The 19,616-nt window shown below is 42.0% G+C and overlaps 7 protein-coding genes, 2 non-coding genes and 1 further gene across 9 annotated transcripts, besides 2 other annotated features; 6 read left to right on the forward strand and 4 right to left on the reverse strand.

Moving 5' to 3' along the window:
- Positions 1-547: 547 nt before the first annotated feature.
- On the reverse strand, positions 548-1,891 carry ANP1 (Anp1p; the record flags this gene model as incomplete). Its single annotated transcript, XM_003645812.1, has 1 exon — positions 548-1,891. One exon carries the CDS (start codon positions 1,889-1,891, stop codon positions 548-550), a length of 1,344 nt encoding a protein of 447 aa, XP_003645860.1.
- A 1,182-nt stretch (positions 1,892-3,073) lies between these two features.
- Positions 3,074-3,547, forward strand: HYP2 (translation elongation factor eIF-5A; the record flags this gene model as incomplete). Its single annotated transcript, XM_003645813.1, has 1 exon — positions 3,074-3,547. One exon carries the CDS (start codon positions 3,074-3,076, stop codon positions 3,545-3,547), a length of 474 nt encoding a protein of 157 aa, XP_003645861.1.
- Positions 3,548-4,182: 635 nt separating this feature from the next.
- On the forward strand, positions 4,183-7,080 carry MCM3 (MCM DNA helicase complex subunit MCM3; the record flags this gene model as incomplete). The annotated part of the gene is made up of 1 exon (XM_003645814.1): positions 4,183-7,080. The coding sequence occupies one exon, from the start codon at positions 4,183-4,185 to the stop codon at positions 7,078-7,080; it is 2,898 nt and encodes a 965-aa protein (XP_003645862.1).
- Positions 7,081-7,308: 228 nt separating this feature from the next.
- SPF1 (ion-transporting P-type ATPase SPF1) lies at positions 7,309-10,947 on the forward strand (the record flags this gene model as incomplete). Its single annotated transcript, XM_003645815.1, has 1 exon — positions 7,309-10,947. The coding sequence occupies one exon, from the start codon at positions 7,309-7,311 to the stop codon at positions 10,945-10,947; it is 3,639 nt and encodes a 1,212-aa protein (XP_003645863.1).
- Positions 10,948-11,098: 151 nt separating this feature from the next.
- On the reverse strand, positions 11,099-12,775 carry TAH11 (Tah11p; the record flags this gene model as incomplete). The annotated part of the gene is made up of 1 exon (XM_003645816.1): positions 11,099-12,775. One exon carries the CDS (start codon positions 12,773-12,775, stop codon positions 11,099-11,101), a length of 1,677 nt encoding a protein of 558 aa, XP_003645864.1.
- A 627-nt stretch (positions 12,776-13,402) lies between these two features.
- Positions 13,403-15,325, forward strand: ECM10 (Hsp70 family ATPase ECM10; the record flags this gene model as incomplete). The annotated part of the gene is made up of 1 exon (XM_003645817.1): positions 13,403-15,325. The coding sequence occupies one exon, from the start codon at positions 13,403-13,405 to the stop codon at positions 15,323-15,325; it is 1,923 nt and encodes a 640-aa protein (XP_003645865.1).
- A 402-nt stretch (positions 15,326-15,727) lies between these two features.
- On the forward strand, positions 15,728-16,232 carry VPS55 (Vps55p; the record flags this gene model as incomplete). The annotated part of the gene is made up of 2 exons (XM_003645818.1): positions 15,728-15,848; positions 15,931-16,232. The coding sequence occupies 2 exons, from the start codon at positions 15,728-15,730 to the stop codon at positions 16,230-16,232; spliced, it is 423 nt and encodes a 140-aa protein (XP_003645866.1).
- A 190-nt stretch (positions 16,233-16,422) lies between these two features.
- Ecym_3580 lies at positions 16,423-17,642 on the reverse strand (the record flags this gene model as incomplete).
- A 441-nt stretch (positions 17,643-18,083) lies between these two features.
- Positions 18,084-18,155, reverse strand: Ecym_3581. The gene has a single exon. It is a non-coding gene; the product is annotated as a tRNA-Gln (tRNA).
- A 199-nt stretch (positions 18,156-18,354) lies between these two features.
- Positions 18,355-18,509: a sequence feature (soloLTR fragment).
- A 545-nt stretch (positions 18,510-19,054) lies between these two features.
- Positions 19,055-19,318: a sequence feature (soloLTR fragment).
- A 195-nt stretch (positions 19,319-19,513) lies between these two features.
- Positions 19,514-19,605, forward strand: Ecym_3582. The gene is given in 2 exon segments: positions 19,514-19,550; positions 19,570-19,605. It is a non-coding gene; the product is annotated as a tRNA-Arg (tRNA).
- Positions 19,606-19,616: the final 11 nt, after the last annotated feature.

Raw genomic sequence — 19,616 nt, forward strand, 5'->3', positions numbered from 1 at the left:
TCAGTACTTTCCTTATTCCCAGGTTACACAGTTTCAAAACGAGCGCACCTTTTGACACTTGTTTCCCTATTAGTTTGTGATTTAGAGGACTTTATCTTAGGTTTTGCCACCCGCGCAAAAAAAGCAGCTTGTAAAATTCTGGTGATGTAGTGGTATTGGTGATAAATTGTAAAATGCAACTGTATTCGAAATGGAACATGAGTTCTGGGATGTATGGAAGAGGTAGCGGCGGACAATGAAGGCCCCAAAGAGGGAAAAGGGATTAGCGTTTGTCGCTGAACTTCAAAGATTATATTTAGTTTACATCTATAATAGAATTACAAACATTTCTGTAGTGTGGTACGAATTTATTAGTACGATGACAGTATACTTGGACAGATCAAAAGTCAATATTTCATTTACTGGCGAAGCATAAGCAGAGAGATCGGAAGGGTGGAAGGATATTGTGGCGGTGATGAACATGAGGTGAAGAGATCATATAATCGACGGGAATTTGGTCTTTTTTTTTTTTTGTTTTGGTTGCTTGGTCTCTTTATTCTAAGTTAGTTTAGTTGTGGTCGGGATCGAAGTCGACCGGTACCTTGCCATCCCTATTTCTGTTGTCCTTCCTCGTGTCTAAATCTTCAGTGTAAGGGACACTATCGTCGTCGGACCAGTCAACCTGGATTTTTCTATCCAAAACGTTGGGGTCGACGTTCTTCAATATACGAGCACGTTCTATTTCCCAGTCGTCCCTGACGTCGTCAAAACCTATGTCCCAAATTTTGGCGTAGAACTCGCGGATCTTTGCCTCTTCCATTTTACGTTGTTCTTCTTCAGCCATCCAGGCCATATGTTTTAAGTCATCAGAGGAAGGCTCGTACACGTGCCATATAACATAGTGGGGGAGCCCGACGACGCTGTATTTCATGCGGCGTGATAGCTTACCAAAGGCTTCCGTTTCTGCGTGCTTTTCAAACGAGAAAGCTGGGAAATGAGAACCTGTTCTAAAGACCTTAGCCTTGGATAAGATAGAAACACCGCCGATGCCGTCCAACTCCATCTCCGTCTCCGGGTCGCCGTTTGGGTCGCGCATGTAAGCTAGATGCACCCGCCAGGTAGCATATTCCGGATACCCCTCCACGATGACATCGTCCTCCTTCAAAGACGCCGCAAGCTGCAGGCCACCTTCGGACTCAACCCACGAGTTCAAATCATACGGCTGGATATAGTTAAGCCATTTGGGCAACGGGCGCCAAACATTGGGAACAATGATATCCTTGTCATGGTGCATCAAGTCTTCTAGGATGGTCTCGGGCACATACTCCACATCCACATCACGCCAATACACCCACGAATGATAAGGCTTGATCGCTGCCGACCCAAGCCAATTACGTGCCCTCGCCATCAGCTTCCGCCGAGGCCCCTGCGCTGCAAACCCATGTCTATCCGAAAACGACTGCCCAATGATCTGCCCAAAGTCCTTCTGAAAAATCTCAATGTCACCAAACCGCTTAGTGCCATCTGCCTGCGATTGCAAATCATGCAGACTGTTCAAAAGCACACCCATGGTATCATCCGTGGAATCACTCACAAGAAACGAAAGATCAATCAGATTGTGCGGGTATGTCATCGACTTCAAATGCTTGAAGAACATCGGCAAATGGTTGGCCGCATCTCGAAGAGGAACACAAAACAACACCCGGTCGGCACGTTGCCACCCATCCTTATTGCCCTGGTAGTTGCTCAAGTCATAATAATCAACCCCTGGAACGTTTTTGAAGTTCGGCACATAGTGCGTCTGGAATAAAGACACCCCACGACCATGTATAAATAACCTCACAAGCATGAACACCGTTATCACCGACCCGGCAAGACTAACTGCCATCAACGTACTCGCCTTGTACTTCATGCTGTACTAAAATTAAAACCACGACAAACGCCGGCGAACGACCGTGATTGCGTGACAAAAAGGCCCTTTAAACGTCTTTTTTGAATATAATACAACCCTCGGCCTGCGCTACGCTCTGCTTGCCCTGCTCTGCTGTGCTGTGCGGTCCCGTATATATACCAGAGAATATATCGGAGAATATATGTGCTGTCTCGAACCGCAAGACCTAAACTCTTGAACAACTATAATGCTGAAATCTTCCTCGTTATCACCTTAGCGATAGTTTGATAACGGTGGAAGTAGCAGATTGCTTGGAATCCTAGCGTGTGTGTGGTTGTTTATATTACTATATGTGTGTGTGCATGTGTGCGCCTATGTGGTGTATAATAGACAAGTGGTTTTAAAACTATTTTTAATGTAAAGGAAGCCACGCGAGAGGCGAGCGCGGAGGAAGGGGGAAGGGGGGAAGGGGGAGAACTGGCAACGATAAGGCGGGAAAGCACCGCCGCAGATGCAGCTTGCTGCATCTAGCGCACGGTGGGCAGCGGCTTGCCGCTGCCCACCGTGCGACAACCGTGCTACCGTGAGCAAAGCGGAACTGGTCAATCCAATTCACTCACCGGGTCCCACGCGCGCGCGCCGCGCCGCCCTGCCCAGCTGCTGCCACTCTGCCTGGCGCTGGCGACCCCGGGTAACCTGCAGCACGTGTTACCCGGAACTAGTGTGGCGGCGTTGCCGGAACGGCGTTAGGGCTTTGCCACGTGATGGGTCACGTGGCACGACCGCGGCGTCTCCACCGCCCGGCGCCCCCCTGTGGAGCGGTGGAACCGCTCCACAGGGGATCCCCCAGAATGCACTGACTACACACACATACACGCTAGACAAAACTCAAGACAGCGCACGGCGTGCCGCCGTGCGCCTCGAACCCACCGGCGTTCTCACCACGAAAATTTTTCCAAGCGCTTTTGGCAAAGCTTTGCAAAAATTGCAAACGTAGAAAACAACATTTTCTTTTATTTAGCCGTAGGGAAAATATAAAAAAAATAAGGAAAAAAAAGATTAAAAAAATTCATTCATCGATCATTTAATAACGTTCTTCTTCCTCTTGCTAGGATCCAAGCTGCACTTCTAACAAAAGCATCTCAGGTAACTGCGAAACGAAACGAAGCGTCGTAATACATAACAGAAAAGGATAATTATACAATGGCTGAAGAGGAACACACTTTTGAAACAGCCGGTGCTGGTGCTTCTTTGACTTATCCTATGCAATGTTCAGCATTGAGAAAGAATGGATTTGTTGTTATTAAAGGTAGACCATGTAAGATTGTCGATATGTCTACTTCCAAGACCGGTAAGCATGGTCATGCGAAGGTTCATTTGGTTGCGATTGATATTTTTACTGGTAAAAAGTTGGAAGATTTGTCGCCATCCACGCACAATATGGAGGTTCCAGTTGTGAAGAGAACTGAGTATCAGTTGTTGGACATTGATGATGGGTTTTTGTCGTTGATGACTATGGATGGGGAGACTAAGGATGATGTTAGGGCACCCGAGGGGGAGTTGGGAGAGACTATGCAGTCTGCTTTTGATGAGGGTAAGGATTTGATGGTTACTGTCATTACTTCTATGGGAGAGGAGGCTGCGATTTCTTTCAAGGAAGCTCCTAGATCTGATTGATGGGGAGGGGTTCGAGGGAAGTGAAAGAAGAGGAGGGATATTTTTCAGAGGGGAACAGGAAGAAATTTTTCGTGGACGAAAAAAACAAAAATTTTTTGAGTCTTGTTTGTTTGTAATGCAACTCGCTCTCTCTCTGGTGTGTGCTTCTTTCTTTCTGTATCTCTGTCTATCTATCTATATATCTGTGATAACTTTTGTTGAGGAACAGCTGTAATGGAACAACGTCTTTTTTTCCATACCATGATTTGTACCTACTATTTAAAGTTGAATCTATAATTTCAAACTAGCTTGCAGTGGGGGGGGGGGATCACCGGTGCAGGCTGCATATGCTCGACGGTGCAAGCAGGATCGGTGCCTGTTTGTATGCATGTCACGTGACGGGGTCTCTGCGATGATGTTACAACGAGCCTCGGGTGTCCCCTTGTGGCGCAGTGGTTGTGAATGCTATATGGCGGGCGTTCGAGACGTCGGTGGGGCGTTCCGGATCGGGAAATGTAATTCTGAAAAATGGAAAACCGACGCGCGCTTTTTTTATTGGTTTCACCTTATATATGGCATAATCATCCCATCCATCAGCGTGATATATATACTTCTCTTCCTTATAGTAGTCCTGTGTGCAGCCAAAAGCAGGAAAGATGGAGGCGCAGTCTTACGATGCTCGATTCAGTGATAGGGTTAGGAGGTTCCAGGAGTTTCTTGATTCGCATACAGAGTACACGGATCGTATTAGAGCGATCTTGGTCCACAATGGTGTGGATGATGGCAGCGACGCAAGCGTCGCTTCAGGTTTGACATGGGAAAATAAGTCTGGTAAGCTGGCGGGTGCCGGGGGGAAGCTTCCTCAGCGAATTGTTATTTCATTAGATGAGCTGAGGGAGTTTGATAGGGTTTATTGGAAGGGTATTTTACGGCAGCCTGCGTATTTCTTACCACCTGCAGAACATGCGGTTGGAGAGATAGCTATGGCGTTTGATGATTCGGCTTCTAACAGGGCTATTGCAAATTCGTCGAGTTCCAGATGGCGACTTTCTTTCAAGGGGGCGTTTGGGTCGCATGCGCTTTCACCTCGTACGCTGACTTCGATGCATCTGAATAGGCTAGTGTCGGTAGAAGGGATTGTTACAAAGACGTCGCTGGTTCGGCCAAAACTGTTGCGTTCAGTTCATATTTCGGAAGTTTCGAATACTCATTACTATAGGGACTACCGTGATGCTACGACCACTTTGGTTACAGAGGTTCCGACGCCTGCTATATATCCGGAAAGTGATCCGGAGGGTAACAAGTTGTTAACTGAATATGGATACTGTGCATACATGGATCATCAACGGATCACGGTTCAGGAGATGCCGGAGAAGGCTCCTCCTGGACAGCTGCCTCGTTCTATCGATATTATACTGGACGATGATCTGGTGGACAGAACTAAACCGGGTGATAGGATTAGTGTTGTTGGTCTTTACAAATCTATTGGTAACGGTGGGATGTCAGGAGGTTCCTCTTCCGATCAAGGCAATAATGGTCTCTCGGGTTTCAGAACTCTTTTGATAGGTAACACTGTTTATCCACTTCATGCCCGTTCCACCGGTGTTTCTGCCTCACATCGTCTTTCAGATTCGGATATTCGAAACATCAATAAGCTGTCAAAGAGGCCAGATGTCTTTGAGTTGGTCTCTCAATCGTTAGCTCCATCCATCTACGGTCATGAATATATTAAGAAAGCAGTGCTCCTTATGATGCTTGGTGGGGTTGAAAAGAATTTGGAAAATGGTTCCCATCTTAGAGGTGATATAAATATTCTCATGGTTGGTGATCCTTCTACCGCAAAGTCGCAAATGCTTCGTTTCGTTCTTAATACTGCAGCACTAGCCATAGCCACTACTGGTCGAGGTTCTTCCGGCGTGGGTCTTACCGCTGCAGTTACAATGGATAGAGAGACGGGTGAGCGCAGGCTCGAAGCCGGTGCTATGGTTCTTGCAGATCGTGGTATTGTCTGTATAGATGAATTCGATAAAATGTCTGATGTTGATCGTGTTGCTATCCACGAAGTGATGGAACAACAAACAGTTACTATTGCAAAAGCTGGTATACACACTACTCTGAACGCGCGTTGCTCCGTTATAGCCGCTGCAAACCCTGTATTTGGTCAATACGATGTTAACAAGGACCCCCACAAGAATATTGCTCTGCCAGACTCCTTGCTGTCCCGTTTTGACTTGTTATTCGTGGTTACAGACGATATAAATGACATCCGTGACCGTGCCATTAGCGAACATGTCCTCCGAGCTCATCGTTATTTGCCCCCAGGTTATATGGAAGGTGAACCAATTCGTGAGTATGTCAACCTTTCTCTTTCCGTTGGTGAGGGGGCCTATGGTTCGGGCTCTGTTTCAACAGGATCTGCCGCCGATGATGACGAAGACGAAAATGCAGATGATAACTCAAAGGTCTTTGAGAAATTTGATCCTCTCTTGCATGCGGGTGCAAAGCTTGCAAAGAATCGTGGTAACCACAGAGGTACAGAACTACCGAAGATCGTTTCGATCCCATTCCTTCGTAAATATGTCCAGTATGCCAAGGATCGTATATCTCCTGTACTCACCCAGGACGCGGTCGACATCATCGTCCATACTTACTCAGAGTTGAGAAATGATCAAAATACCAAGAAGTCTCCCATCACTGCAAGGACTTTAGAAACACTTATTCGTCTCTCCAGCGCCCATGCAAAGGTGCGGCTTTCCAAGCTGGTGGAGGCCCAAGACTCAAAGGTAGCTGCACAGTTACTTCGCTTTTCCTTACTTGGCGAAGAAGACCCTAAATCACCTACACTCGGCAACGGCTCTCCTAGCAAGTCTCCTAGAAAGAAGCAGCGTACTAGAATATATGTCAGTGACGACATAAACACTGAAGACAATATACCACTTCCGGCTCCAACTTCAAGCTCTATAACAGCCACACCACTTCGACAAACTGCAGCCACTTCTCTTGGACTAATAGACAGTGATAGCGATAGCGAAGAGGATGACGACGATGTTCCAGAAGGCATTGACACTGGAACTCCAATGACACGTTTGCCCGCAGACGTTTTGTCGGACCTTCAACACAGAATGGAACGTGGACTTCGTGTCTCTCCGCGTCTTGCATCTAGAAGAAGACTTCTCTCGGAGGCGGAAAACACTTCCAATCCAGTTGTGCCCCCAGTCTCCCAAATTCACCTAAATTCACAGCAAGTTACCGCTACAAGTCAATCTTCGGATCCTAGCTTTGCACCCCCAGATGAAGTTGTCTCCATGGAACATACTGAATCAGGAACAATATCACCGGGTAGAATAACCCTTATATCTAGTATTATTGCTCGCCTCATGCAAACTGATATATTCGAAGACGAACACTACCCCATTGCGGGCTTACTGGACAAGGTCAACGAAGAACTACCAGATGAAGAGAAATTCTCACCACAAGAATACCTCGCAGGTCTAAAGATTATGAGCGATAGGAACAACTTAATGATTGCTGAAGAAAAGGTCTGGAGGGTCTAGAGACTTTTATAACTCTTATATTTGTGTTATTTTATACATTTTATACATTTTAGATGTTAGTTGATTGTTTAACGTATTTAATGACTATCAGGCCTCGATGCAGCGTGGCAAATGTTCCACTTTTAAATCATTGAATGGAAGGGAACAACAATCGAACTTTTGAACTGATATAATTTTCAAATAATAAGCTTTTCAATACGTTGAGCCTCTAGTTTGGTTATATTGAGAATGGCCGAAATAGTATCTGAGTCACTGGTCTCGAATCCGTTGATCAGCGACGCTCGCTTATTGATTCCCAAGGAGTTTTTCTTTAGGCCATACGTATTTCCATTCATTCCACTATATCTCACGTTCCTGCATATTTATACAAATCAATACGATAGATATATTAAAGGACCTGAGTGGGTGTTCGTTTATGCTTGTACTTTGATTTCTTTGAACATTTTAGTTGCATTGTTGCCAGAATGGAATGTTAACCTTGCTGCTAAGTTTCGGTATCGCGAATGTTCTAGTTTGCAACAGGCGACACATATATTATTAAAGACCACTCCAAATAACGGTTCTGACGGGATTGTACAGATTAGCAAAGTTGTTGAGCATGATTATACACAGATCTTTTTTCAATTTCAGAAGAAGAGATTCTTATGGTACGAGAAAGAGTCGAAATTTTTGACTCCCAGATTCCTTATCGATGAAGCACCAAAGGTGAAATTGTTCCAAAATTGTAAAGGTAATTCTGGTGATTTGACACCTTTGCGCCGGTTGTATGGTGAAAACAAATTTGATATCCCACTCCCTAGTTTTATGGAGCTGTTCAAGGAACATGCTGTGGCTCCTTTCTTCGTCTTTCAGATATTCTGTGTGGCACTATGGTTGTTTGATGAGATGTGGCATCTCTCACTTATAAACTTTTTTATGATCATGCTGATGGAGGCTGCTGCAGTGTTTCAACGTTTAGTTACTTTGAAGGAGTTTAGAACTATGGGCATGAAAGCTTACGCTATTAACGTTTTTAGAGACAACAAGTGGCAGCTCATCCAGACAGATCAGTTGTTGCCTATGGACTTGGTCTCAGTGACAAGGACTGCAGAGGAAAACGCTTTGCCCTGTGATATGCTTCTTGTGGATGGTACGTGTATTGTTAATGAGGCGATGCTTTCCGGAGAGTCTACCCCTCTTCTTAAGGAATCTATTAAATTGCTTCCTGCTGAAGATAATCTAAATATAGATGGGCTGGGGAAGAATGTTGCCCTACATGGTGGTACTAAAATACTACAAGTTACGCCTCCAGTTAAAGGCACTTCTTCCGTCCCAGTTTCTCCAGACCACGGTGCTTTGGCTGTTGTGACGAAAACTGGGTTTGAAACTTCTCAAGGTTCTCTTGTTCGTGTCATGATCTATTGTTCTCAAACTGTATCCGCGGGTAATAAGGAAGCACTTTATTTTATATTATGTTTATTGTTCTTTGCTATTATTGCTTCATGGTATGTTTGGGTTGAAGGTACTAGGATGGGTAGAACTCACTCAAAGCTAATCTTGGACTGTATTTTGATCCTAACATCAGTGGTTCCATCAGAGTTACCAATGGAATTGACCATGGCTGTTAACAATTCTTTAACAGCTTTGTCAAAGTTCTACATCTATTGCACTGAACCATTTAGAATTCCATTTGCTGGTAGACTTGATGTTTGTTGTTTTGATAAAACAGGAACCTTAACTGGCGAGGATTTGGTCTTTGAAGGCTTCGCAGGCTTGATGTCAAACTCTGATGATATTCATCATCTACACTCAGGTTTGGAAGCTCCATTAGAGACAAGCTTGGTCATTGGTGCAGCGAATGCTTTAGTCAAATTAGATGATGGTGAAATTGTTGGTGATCCTATGGAAAAGGCAACTGTTATGGCTACCGGTTGGAAAGTCGGTGCAAATGATACTTTGTCCAATGAATCTATTGGTGATATAGCGGTTGTAAGGCGTTTCCAGTTCTCTTCAGCCTTCAAAAGATCTTCCTCTATAGCGATTCATAAAAAGCGCTATTACTCAGCTGTTAAAGGTGCTCCAGAAACTATTCGTGAAAGGTTAGTAACTGTACCAGCCAATTACGATAAAATATACAAGTCTTTTACTAGAACTGGGTCCCGTGTACTTGCGTTAGCTTCTAAAGAATTATCTTCAATGTCTACTTCTCAAATTGAAAAGATTGACCGTGGAAAGATAGAAAATGACCTCGTTTTTAGAGGCTTTTTGGTTTTCCATTGTCCATTGAAAAGTGATGCTGCTGAAACTATCAAAATGTTGAATGAATCTTCTCATCGCTGTATTATGATTACAGGAGATAATCCATTGACCGCTGTTCATGTTGCAAAAGAAGTGGGTATCATTGAAAGAAAAACATTGATCTTGGACGAGCCAATCGATGGTTCAAATCATGACCTAGTTTTCCGTGACGTTAATGAGACGATCAGTATACCTTTTGACCCAATTAAAGGTACGATAGAACATGCTGAGATTTTCGCTAAGTATGATCTGGCAGTAAGTGGGTACGCGTTAAATTTACTGTTGAATCACAATCAATTGAAGGAGTTGATCCGCAATACTTGGGTGTACGCCCGTATGTCACCAGCTCAAAAAGAATTCATTTTGAATTCCTTGAAAGGTATGGGCTATACAACTTTAATGTGTGGTGATGGAACTAATGACGTGGGTGCATTGAAACGAGCTCATGTTGGTATAGCTTTATTGAATGGTACTGAAGCAGGGTTGAATAAATTACAAGAGCAACGTAAAACTGATTCTTTGAAAGCAGTATATGAGAAGCAACGTCATTTCATGGAAAGATGGGGTCAACCAGCGCCCCCTGTTCCAGAGCCTATTGCCCACATCTACCCACCTGGTCCTTCTAATCCTCACTACTTGAAAGCTATGGAGGCTAGAGGCGTTACGATTACTGCCGAAATGCGTACACTCGCGAATGCTGCTGCAGCGGTGCCAGTTAAAAGAGAGAAGACCGCTGGTTCCCAACAAAGTGCATCGGATTTGGCTAGTTTAGTTTTAAGCGGTTTAGGTGATGTGGATTCTGAGGATACCCCAACTTTAAAGTTGGGAGATGCCTCCTGTGCAGCCCCTTTCACATCGAAGCTTTCTAATGTTTCGGCGGTTACAAACATTGTTAGGCAAGGACGTTACGCGTTAGTCAATACTATTCAAATGTACAAGATATTGGCTCTAAATTGTTTGATCTCAGCATATTCTCTTTCTGTTATCTATTTGGCTGGTGTCAAATTTGGTGACGCACAAGCCACTGTTAGCAGCATTCTACTATCTGCTTGCTTTCTGACTATTTCTCGCGGCAAGCCTTTGGAAAAACTCTCTAAAGAACGTCCACAACCAGGTATATTTAATATCTACATTGTAGGTTCTATATTGGGTCAATTTATGGTTCATGTCACTACATTGATCTATATCACATTGGAAATTTACAAACTAGAACCAAGGGAACCTCAGATAGATTTGGAAAAGAAATTTGAACCCTCTTTATTGAATACAGGCATATTCCTCATTAATTTGGTGCAACAGGTATCCACTTTTGCTGTGAATTACCAAGGTGAACCGTTTAGACAAAGTATCCGGAATAATAAGGGTATTTTGTACAGTATAACAGGTGTTGCAGGTCTAGCTTTAGCTGGTGCCACGGAATTTTTGCCAGAATTAAATGAAGCAATCAAGTTTGTCCCCATGGAGGATACATTCAAGATAAAGATGACCCTAACATTAATATTCGATTTCTTTGCCTCTTGGGGTGTAGAACTATTCTTCAAGTATTTCTTTATGAATTCGGAACCCGCTGATATTGCCGCCCGTAGATGATTGCAAGAAATCACAGAATATTCTAGTCATAAAATGTACAAATAATAGATATTTTATCGTATTGTTACCGTGACAGCAAATTTTAGAAGTTTTGCAGGTGATCTGCTTCTCTAGCATGGATTAAAAGCTTATAAATATATGTATCTTTCAATTAGAGCTTGATCTTATTTAGAGAGAAATTCTTATCCAAGAGTTTCCATTTATAGACCTTTAACCCGCCATCAACTTCTGAAATTGTCATTTTATCTTGAAGTATGGTTTGGAGATTTCCTAAGATCTGCTCAACCTCTCTTTCGCCAACTGGGTTATTGGAATCTCTCAGTGAATCCACTATTAATGGAATGAGATAGCTAGATGTATATGGCGTCTGCGCAGGCAAAGTGACCAAAATATCGAATACCTGTCTTTGCTTAACCTTCAGAAACTTTTCCCACAGAAACTCTCTTTTGGACAATAATTCTGAAGCTTTACTCTCCTTGATTCTAATTCTCTCTAACAAATTGTTTGAATTTGTGCTATCACGAGTACTGCATGCCTTCGAAACACCTTTCAGGGAAGTTACATTGCAGCTCCCCATTTTCCTCCAAACGGATTTACCACTGCTCTGAGGACGCTTCAAGATTGGGATATCTGAAATTTTGAACTGTGGAATCTCTAAAGTAAGCTCCTTTGGTTCACTTTCCAAGAAGCTACGTAACCAAGAATCAATCCTATCGCTAAATTGTAACATCTTGGTCTTATTTGTGCTAATTGATACATCCTTGAGTGAAAATAAGATAGAATAATCCTCCTTTCTTACCAGAGAGAAAGATTTGTGCCAGATATACATCATTCTGAGGATTTGAGTCTCGGTTATTTTCCACTTTGCCATAGAACTAATCTGAGGGAGTAATTGCTCCGCTTCAACATAGTCAGCAACAGGGTGGTTTATCTTATATAGAGCCAGCACCGAATTAGCATGTTGATATAATGATTTTAAAGACGCAACCAATTTTTCCAACTGTATTTTATTTAGTTCTGTAGCATAAAACTTTTGGGCAACTTCTGGGAATTGCTTTATCATTTGGTTCAACAGAAGTTGACCTAACGTGGAATCACAGCTCTCAACCTTAAAATTTAGTGCCGGCGACATTTCGATATGGATCGAGCTCGAATTCTTCAAGATCTTTATAGGTCCCGAAGTTTGAAAGCCTTTGGACAATTTTTCCATAAGAACACCGGTATGAATTAAAACACAATCATCCTCTTGCACCGTCACCCACTTACCATCGACATTCGTTTGTATGTTCTTAGCAACCGGAAACACCGAAAGTAGCCCCACAGGTTGAAACAGTTTGTATTCATCAGCGTAGTCAAAGCTAAGTCCCGGAAGAACAGATGACGATACATTACGAGAAAAGTATCTCCTAATTATAGTGCAGTTATTCCCCTTACTCAGTATAGAATCGTCTATCTCGCCCTCCATCACAGACTGAAGGCATAATCTACTGAAATACAATGACAATTTCACTAGACGTGAGTGGAGCTTGTTCAGTAACTCATTATCACAGTACCTCGGAAACTGCCATCTCGAATCAGAATTGTATATATATTGTTCAACACTGCAATCCTCGCCCACCAATACCCCTGTAAAGTTAGCATCGAACCCAAGCTCAGTGTCTGGAACATTCTTACCTAGCTCCTCCACCAATTCTCGTAGATTTTCGTAGTTGGCATAATTTTTCAACAGAAAAGTGTCATACCGTTGCAAAGTCTGCCTCACCAACTCATACAAATTCTGCTCATTCTGGATTAAATTCAAGTCAATTATCTGCGCCTTAGATACCATTGGAACAGCTTCAGCCTTTGATCTGGCGAAATTACGAAACCAATGAAGCAACAAATCGAGTTCAAACTAATCATCCTGTTACGGTGATGGATGAACTTACGTGCGAAATCACAAGCCGAACACAGCGACAGCGTTAATTTCAGCTATCACACAGACATATACCACCACTCAGATCTCCAAAGTTTTGAATGTATATGATCTAGTCTTCATTACTTGATTGCACGGCCCTCCAGGCAATCCAAGGAACCCAACAACCTTCTATCTTCGAGACAGAAACCGCTAGATAATATATACGTATCGGTTCTGTCTTCGCCTAGTAGACCAATATCTTGATGACTAAGCTGTCCGAAAACACACGATCCTTCATCACCCGTCTGTCCGGATTTGTTACGTTAAAAATGATATTTCTGGAGACTTCGATTTCTCATTAATTTTAAAGTCGGATTGTATAAAGAAAATTTTTAAATTGAAAACTCCCAACTTTGAAAACAATTATAAGGATATTATTCTTTGTGGAAGAATAAAACATTGGTTGTTGTAGTTTCAAGTCTAAGTAAGTGGTCCACTTTGGTCTCTCGGAATTAAAGTTAAACTAATTTAGTTATCGTTTAACAACAAGGTGTTAAGATGTTGTCAGCTTCTAAGAAAGTTTTGCGCAATCCAGTGCGTATTTCAGCGCGTTTTCAATCTAAGATTCAAGGACCTGTGATAGGTATTGATTTAGGTACTACGAATTCTGCAGTTGCTCTTATGGAGGGTAAGGTTCCTAAGATTATTGAGAATGCTGAAGGTGCGAGAACTACACCATCTGTCGTTGCGTTTACCAAGGACGGAGAGCGTTTGGTTGGTATTCCAGCCAAGAGACAAGCTGTTGTGAACCCTGAAAACACTTTGTTTGCTACCAAACGTTTGATCGGTAGACGTTATGAGGATGCGGAGGTTCAAAGGGATATTAAACAGGTGCCATACAAGATTGTTAAGCACTCGAATGGTGATGCTTGGTTGGAGGCTCGTGGTCAAACATACTCTCCAGCTCAGATTGGGGGGTTTGTTTTGAACAAGATGAAGGAGACTGCCGAGGCTTACATGGGTAAGAGCATTAAGAATGCTGTTGTTACTGTTCCAGCCTACTTCAATGATTCACAAAGGCAGGCTACGAAAGATGCTGGCCAAATTGTTGGCTTGAATGTTGTACGTGTTGTGAACGAGCCTACTGCTGCTGCTTTGGCTTATGGTTTGGAAAAGGAGGCGTCCAAGGTTGTTGCTGTGTTTGACTTGGGTGGTGGTACTTTTGATATCTCTATCTTGGACATTGAAAATGGTGTCTTTGAAGTGAAATCAACCAATGGTGACACCCACTTGGGTGGTGAAGATTTTGACATATATTTGTTGAGAGAGATTGTCAAGCAGTTCAAGCAAGAATCCGGAATCGACTTGGAGAACGACCGTATGGCCATCCAGAGAATCAGAGAAGCCGCTGAAAAGGCTAAGATTGAATTATCTTCTACAATTTCTACTGAAATCAACTTACCTTTCATTACTGCCGATGCCAGCGGACCTAAGCACATCAACATGAAGTTTTCCAGAGCTCAATTTGAACAGCTAACCGAACCATTAGTTAAAAAGACCATCGACCCTGTTAAGAAGGCTTTGAAGGATGCTAGCTTGGCCACTTCAGATATCTCCGATGTTATTCTAGTTGGTGGTATGTCCAGAATGCCAAAGGTTGTTGAAACCGTTAAACAATTATTCGGCAGAGAACCATCGAAGGCTGTCAACCCTGATGAAGCTGTCGCTATCGGTGCTGCCATTCAAGGTGCTGTCATGGCAGGGGAGGTCACTGACGTTTTGTTGTTGGATGTCACCCCATTGTCTTTGGGTATTGAGACTCTAGGCGGTGTCTTTACCAGATTGATCCCAAGAAACACTACCATCCCAACCAAGAAGTCTCAGATTTTCTCTACTGCTGCCGCAGGTCAGACTTCCGTCGAAATCAGAGTCTTCCAAGGTGAAAGAGAATTAGTGAGAGACAATAAGTTAATCGGTAACTTCACATTGTCTGGTATTCCACCAGCTCCAAAGGGTGTCCCACAAATTGAGGTTGCTTTCGATCTAGACGCTGATGGAATTATCAACGTCTCTGCTAGAGACAAGGCCTCTAATAAGGACGCTTCTATCACTGTTGCTGGCTCTTCAGGTTTATCTGAAAGTGAAATTGAACAGATGGTTAAAGATGCTGAAACCTTTAAGGAACAAGATGAAAGCAGAAGACAAGCCATCGAAACTGCCAACAGAGCTGACCAACTCGCTAATGACACCGAAAACTCTTTGAAGGAGTTTGAGGAGAAGATTGATAAGGTTGAGGCTCAGAAGGTTAAGGACCAAATTACCGCTTTGAAGGAGTTGGTCGCTAGAGTTCAGGCTGGTGAAGACGTCGGTGCTGAAGACTTGAAGACAAAGACTGAAGAGTTGCAAACCTCTTCCATGAAGTTGTTTGAACAATTGTACAAGAACGGCAACGCATCCGAAGGTGAACAACCAAAACAGTAACCACACCATTGCCCTTAACTTAAACCTTTGAAATACCTTTAATTTTGGTTGCAATTTTTCTTCTACATTAAACTACCTTTTCCTATTCTTCCGACTCAGAACCTATTTTATCTTGTTTATAAAAACCCACCCTCACCCCATAACTTCTTTTTGACTACTTATATAAAGACTCATTCACCATCGCAACGAAGGAAAGGTGATACATGTATATAGTCCATGAATTAATATGTTTCGTTCTTGAGTCTAAACCTCCGATGTGTGGTCTGGCCGTTATACCGAAATACGGATCTCCGTGAAGTTACTAGAGTTTGAAAATCATAAAACTTCACCGTTAAGGGGATGTTTAAAGTATCAGATATATAGAAAACCAAGATCACCCGAACTAGTTATTTAGGTTCAACCATGGGTATAACGGTTTCTCCACTGACTAAGGTTATATGCCTAAGTGGTTTGCTCGCTACAGGGTTTCTTCTCGTGATTCTATCCTGTTCATTATATCACAACTACTATCCTCTTATTGATTGTATGTGTAACTGCGTTTGCGACATTTTATTTGGTATGGTTGATACAGATTACTAACTATAATTGAATTTTTATTGATACAGTTCAGGTATTTATTTTGGCACCTATCCCTAATGCAATTTCCAGTCGATCAAACTATGATGGACATGACTTTATGAATGACAGAGTCAAGAGCGCTCAGGACTTAAGACAGTTTTTCACAGGTTTACTAGTGGCGAGTGGTATAATCATGCCATTAGTGTTTCAGCACGCTCAGATAATCAACAAGGTAAGTTGCGTGATGTCTATTCTAGGTGGGCTTATTGTTTATTCCTCGATGGTGATCTTTGGCTGGTTTTTCACAGGCAGCTGGGAAGATGATGAAGATGCATTATTCAGTTATTGAACAATAGCACAGAAGATTCCCTCTATCGTAGTTGTTTGCTGGGCACTATTGGCAAGGGGTTTTTGAACAGGACCATGCTGTTGTCATTCACGTATTACATATACATATATATGTAAGTCTCATATTAAGAAGGTTATCGCGTGTATATTAATTATATTAAAAGAAAAATATATCTAGTTGTCAATAGTTTTTATTGATATAACGTTTCTTGAAGTGAATCAAGAGCATATGACGCGATTTGACGATGTTTTAAAGGACTAGAAATGCGGGTCAAAATAATTGATAGTAAGATCCATTCTTTCCTTAGTTGTGCAGAGTGGAAACTACCACAGTTGTCCCAGGCAGTCTGCGACTTTGGAACAGCTAATTCTAAGATACAGTACATCGTACCGCCAATAGTTTGGTATGCAATGTAACTGAATAGTTTTAAGGATAACGAAGTCAGTTTTCTGTTAGTATTTCTAAAATAGAAGTCTTTAGGGACAATTGCAGTAGCATTAAACCAGCTGAATACCTTGCGTAACTTGGACGGAGCCCTCTGTATGGCCATATCTTCGGCAGCATAGTCATTGGATGTAAGGCTCTCCGGCAGAAGTTGATTGGCACTCTCAATTTCCTTTACAATGGCTACCGAATCCTCATATTCAACATCATTCAAGGCGCCAAGGTAATCTTGAACGTCTCCAACATTATTATGGAGGTATTGGTCAATACCAGTGGATTTAATTTCATCGACTGTCTCGATTAACAGCTCTGCAATTCGTAAAACGTTTTCGGATTCAGATATCAACATCGCCATATCCAGTGAAATTTCTGCATTGCTACCAGCTTCCTCTAACTGGACCTTCAACAGAATTAATTGATGATCAATATTTGCGCTCACAATACGTAAGAGTGTCACAACTGGAAGGTCATTACTCTGTTCAATATATGACGCTACAATTTTTTTAGTTTATCTAATTCTCCTATTAAAAGTTGGTTGTTAAGATTCTTGGCCTTTTCTTGCTTCTTTATATTCCTTCTAACATCCATTATTTCACTCAACTTCCCCTTCCACCTATTAATATTTGTCTTAAATTTGTACTTTAATCTTCGTCTATTACTTAGCACACGCAAAGGTTCGATGTGCTTCTCTTCATAAGCTTTCTTCAAAAACGATTCAGAAAATTGTAAAAAGCCATTTACCTGAGAAATAATCTTCTTGTCCACGCCAGCTGATTGGAAATCTTCACTGGCAAGCCATATCGACTGCCATCTAATCATCTCATCCCATATCGCCTCATTGATTACACTATCTGATATTTTGGAACCATCCTTGCCATTATTATTGCCAGTTCCTGGCTTATTCGAAGGGTAAGCAATACAACTTGTCACAAACTGAGCAACCCATATAATTTTGCCTATCCTCATGGTCCTTCTAAAAATTGATTGATTGCGTTTATTGTATCTTTTTGCAACTATCAACACAATAAGTAATAATAATACCCTTATATAAAGTAAGAAAAAAACTGTGTATCCTATATATATATTTGCTGAGTTATGCCCAGTATCATTGCCCACTGCTACCAAGTAATAGGGCCTAGTACTATGCTTATATCTCTATAATGTCTGTCCTTGTGACAACAATTCGTTTTTTGTAAACCTTGTCGTTTACGTCTTTGTACCTGCAGTGACAGCGGACTGTAAAAAACGATGTGTATAGTGAATTTATAATCACGACCACTTTTTAAATGTCGATGAAACAAATAGGTAAAAATTCAATACATTAAAATGCTCGAGTACCGATACAACTAAACTCCTAAACATTTTTAACTGCATTTTACGTGTATGCTATATATACACAGCAAAAAGAGGTCCTACCCGGATTCGAACCGGGGTTGTTCGGATCAGAACCGAAAGTGATAACCACTACACTATAGGACCCGTCTTACATACCTTTATCGCGAAACTACGCAATCACATAAGCTTCAATTATCACGTGTTGTGTCGTAAAATCAAAAGAGAAGCTAGTGGACAGCGACAACCAAGCTAAGAAGCAGCGTATCAGAGCTGTCAGGCGGATATGAGGCTGATAGTCACTGTGAGGATGCCAGCGTGAAACCCACAATGATGTATCAGTGTGAGACCCAGCTAGCTAGATTAGATTAGATTAGATTAGGAGTTTCCCCTAGGACACTAGAGGGTAATTGATCCCATTAGAGACTATATAAACAGTAACTGATCATCAACCTAAGTATTAGCTGGCACGTGACGAGAAGTTCAAGCTAGCACGTGACCTAGGCTAAGCGCCCTCGACACTCAGTGATTAACCGGTCTAGCAATTAATATAGTACTCAATAGACGTACTTAACACAATAAATAGCATTGAAATTGTTGTGGACTAAAGATTCGTACGATATCGAACGCCCTGCGTGCGCGTGACATTTTTGTTACCATCTAATCAATCAAGATACATAGTAGTCAGATTACAATCCTGCATCTAAATAAATTCTTCAAGTCTTTCTTATAGATGTTCGATGACATTATAGTCGACATATACCAAATATAATATATTTAGCTAAATGTCAATAATTAATTCCCAATATCACCAGAATACTAACGATTATTAAGACAATATACTACGAAAAAAAATTTAAGATCAAGAACAATACCTATAAAACGATATATACAACTGAGTAATAAAGCAACTCAACGATGAGGCAGGAACAATTTGTTTTACTGGCTGCTTCCCAGTTCCACATGACTGAAGTAATAATAGCAGAGTAAAACAAGGAGTTAAAAATCTTAAACATTCTGAATGCATGTTGAGGGCGCTTAGCCTAGGTCACGTGCTAGCTTGAACTTCTCGTCACGTGCCAGCTAATACTTAGGTTGATGATCAGTTACTGTTTATATAGTCTCTAATCTGGCTCAACTACCCTCTGGGGATCTAGCTGGACCTATATCTAATCTAATCTAGCTAGTTTGGGTCTTCTTATATAGTTTCTGTTGTCCTACTTAAGCTCTCTTGCTTACTTGCTATGCAGATTCCTAGCCGATAACAGCTCAGCGGTTATCTTGACACTTCTAACAACTCTGATTCGCTGTTATACAATGGTTATCATCTTCATAGTCTCCTAACGACTCTGATTCGCTGCTTCTTTGTCTTGTTATCGTGACTATCAACATGCTCCTTAGCCTGACTATCATAACTATTGGGATGCTCTTTTGATTTTACGACACACACGACAACTGTTCTTCAGAATTTGTTTAAGATTTCGTTAGACCACATTCAATTCTTGTTCCTCGTGGCCCAATGGTCACGGCGTCTGGCTACGATTTCTTAGTCACTTCTGAAACCAGGAGATTCCAGGTTCGAGTCCTGGCGGGGAAGAAATTTTTTTA

The sequence above is a fragment of the Eremothecium cymbalariae genome, chromosome 3, assembly GCF_000235365.1.
Source record: "Eremothecium cymbalariae DBVPG#7215 chromosome 3, complete sequence".
Classification (NCBI taxonomy): Eukaryota; Fungi; Ascomycota; class Saccharomycetes; order Saccharomycetales; family Saccharomycetaceae; genus Eremothecium; species Eremothecium cymbalariae.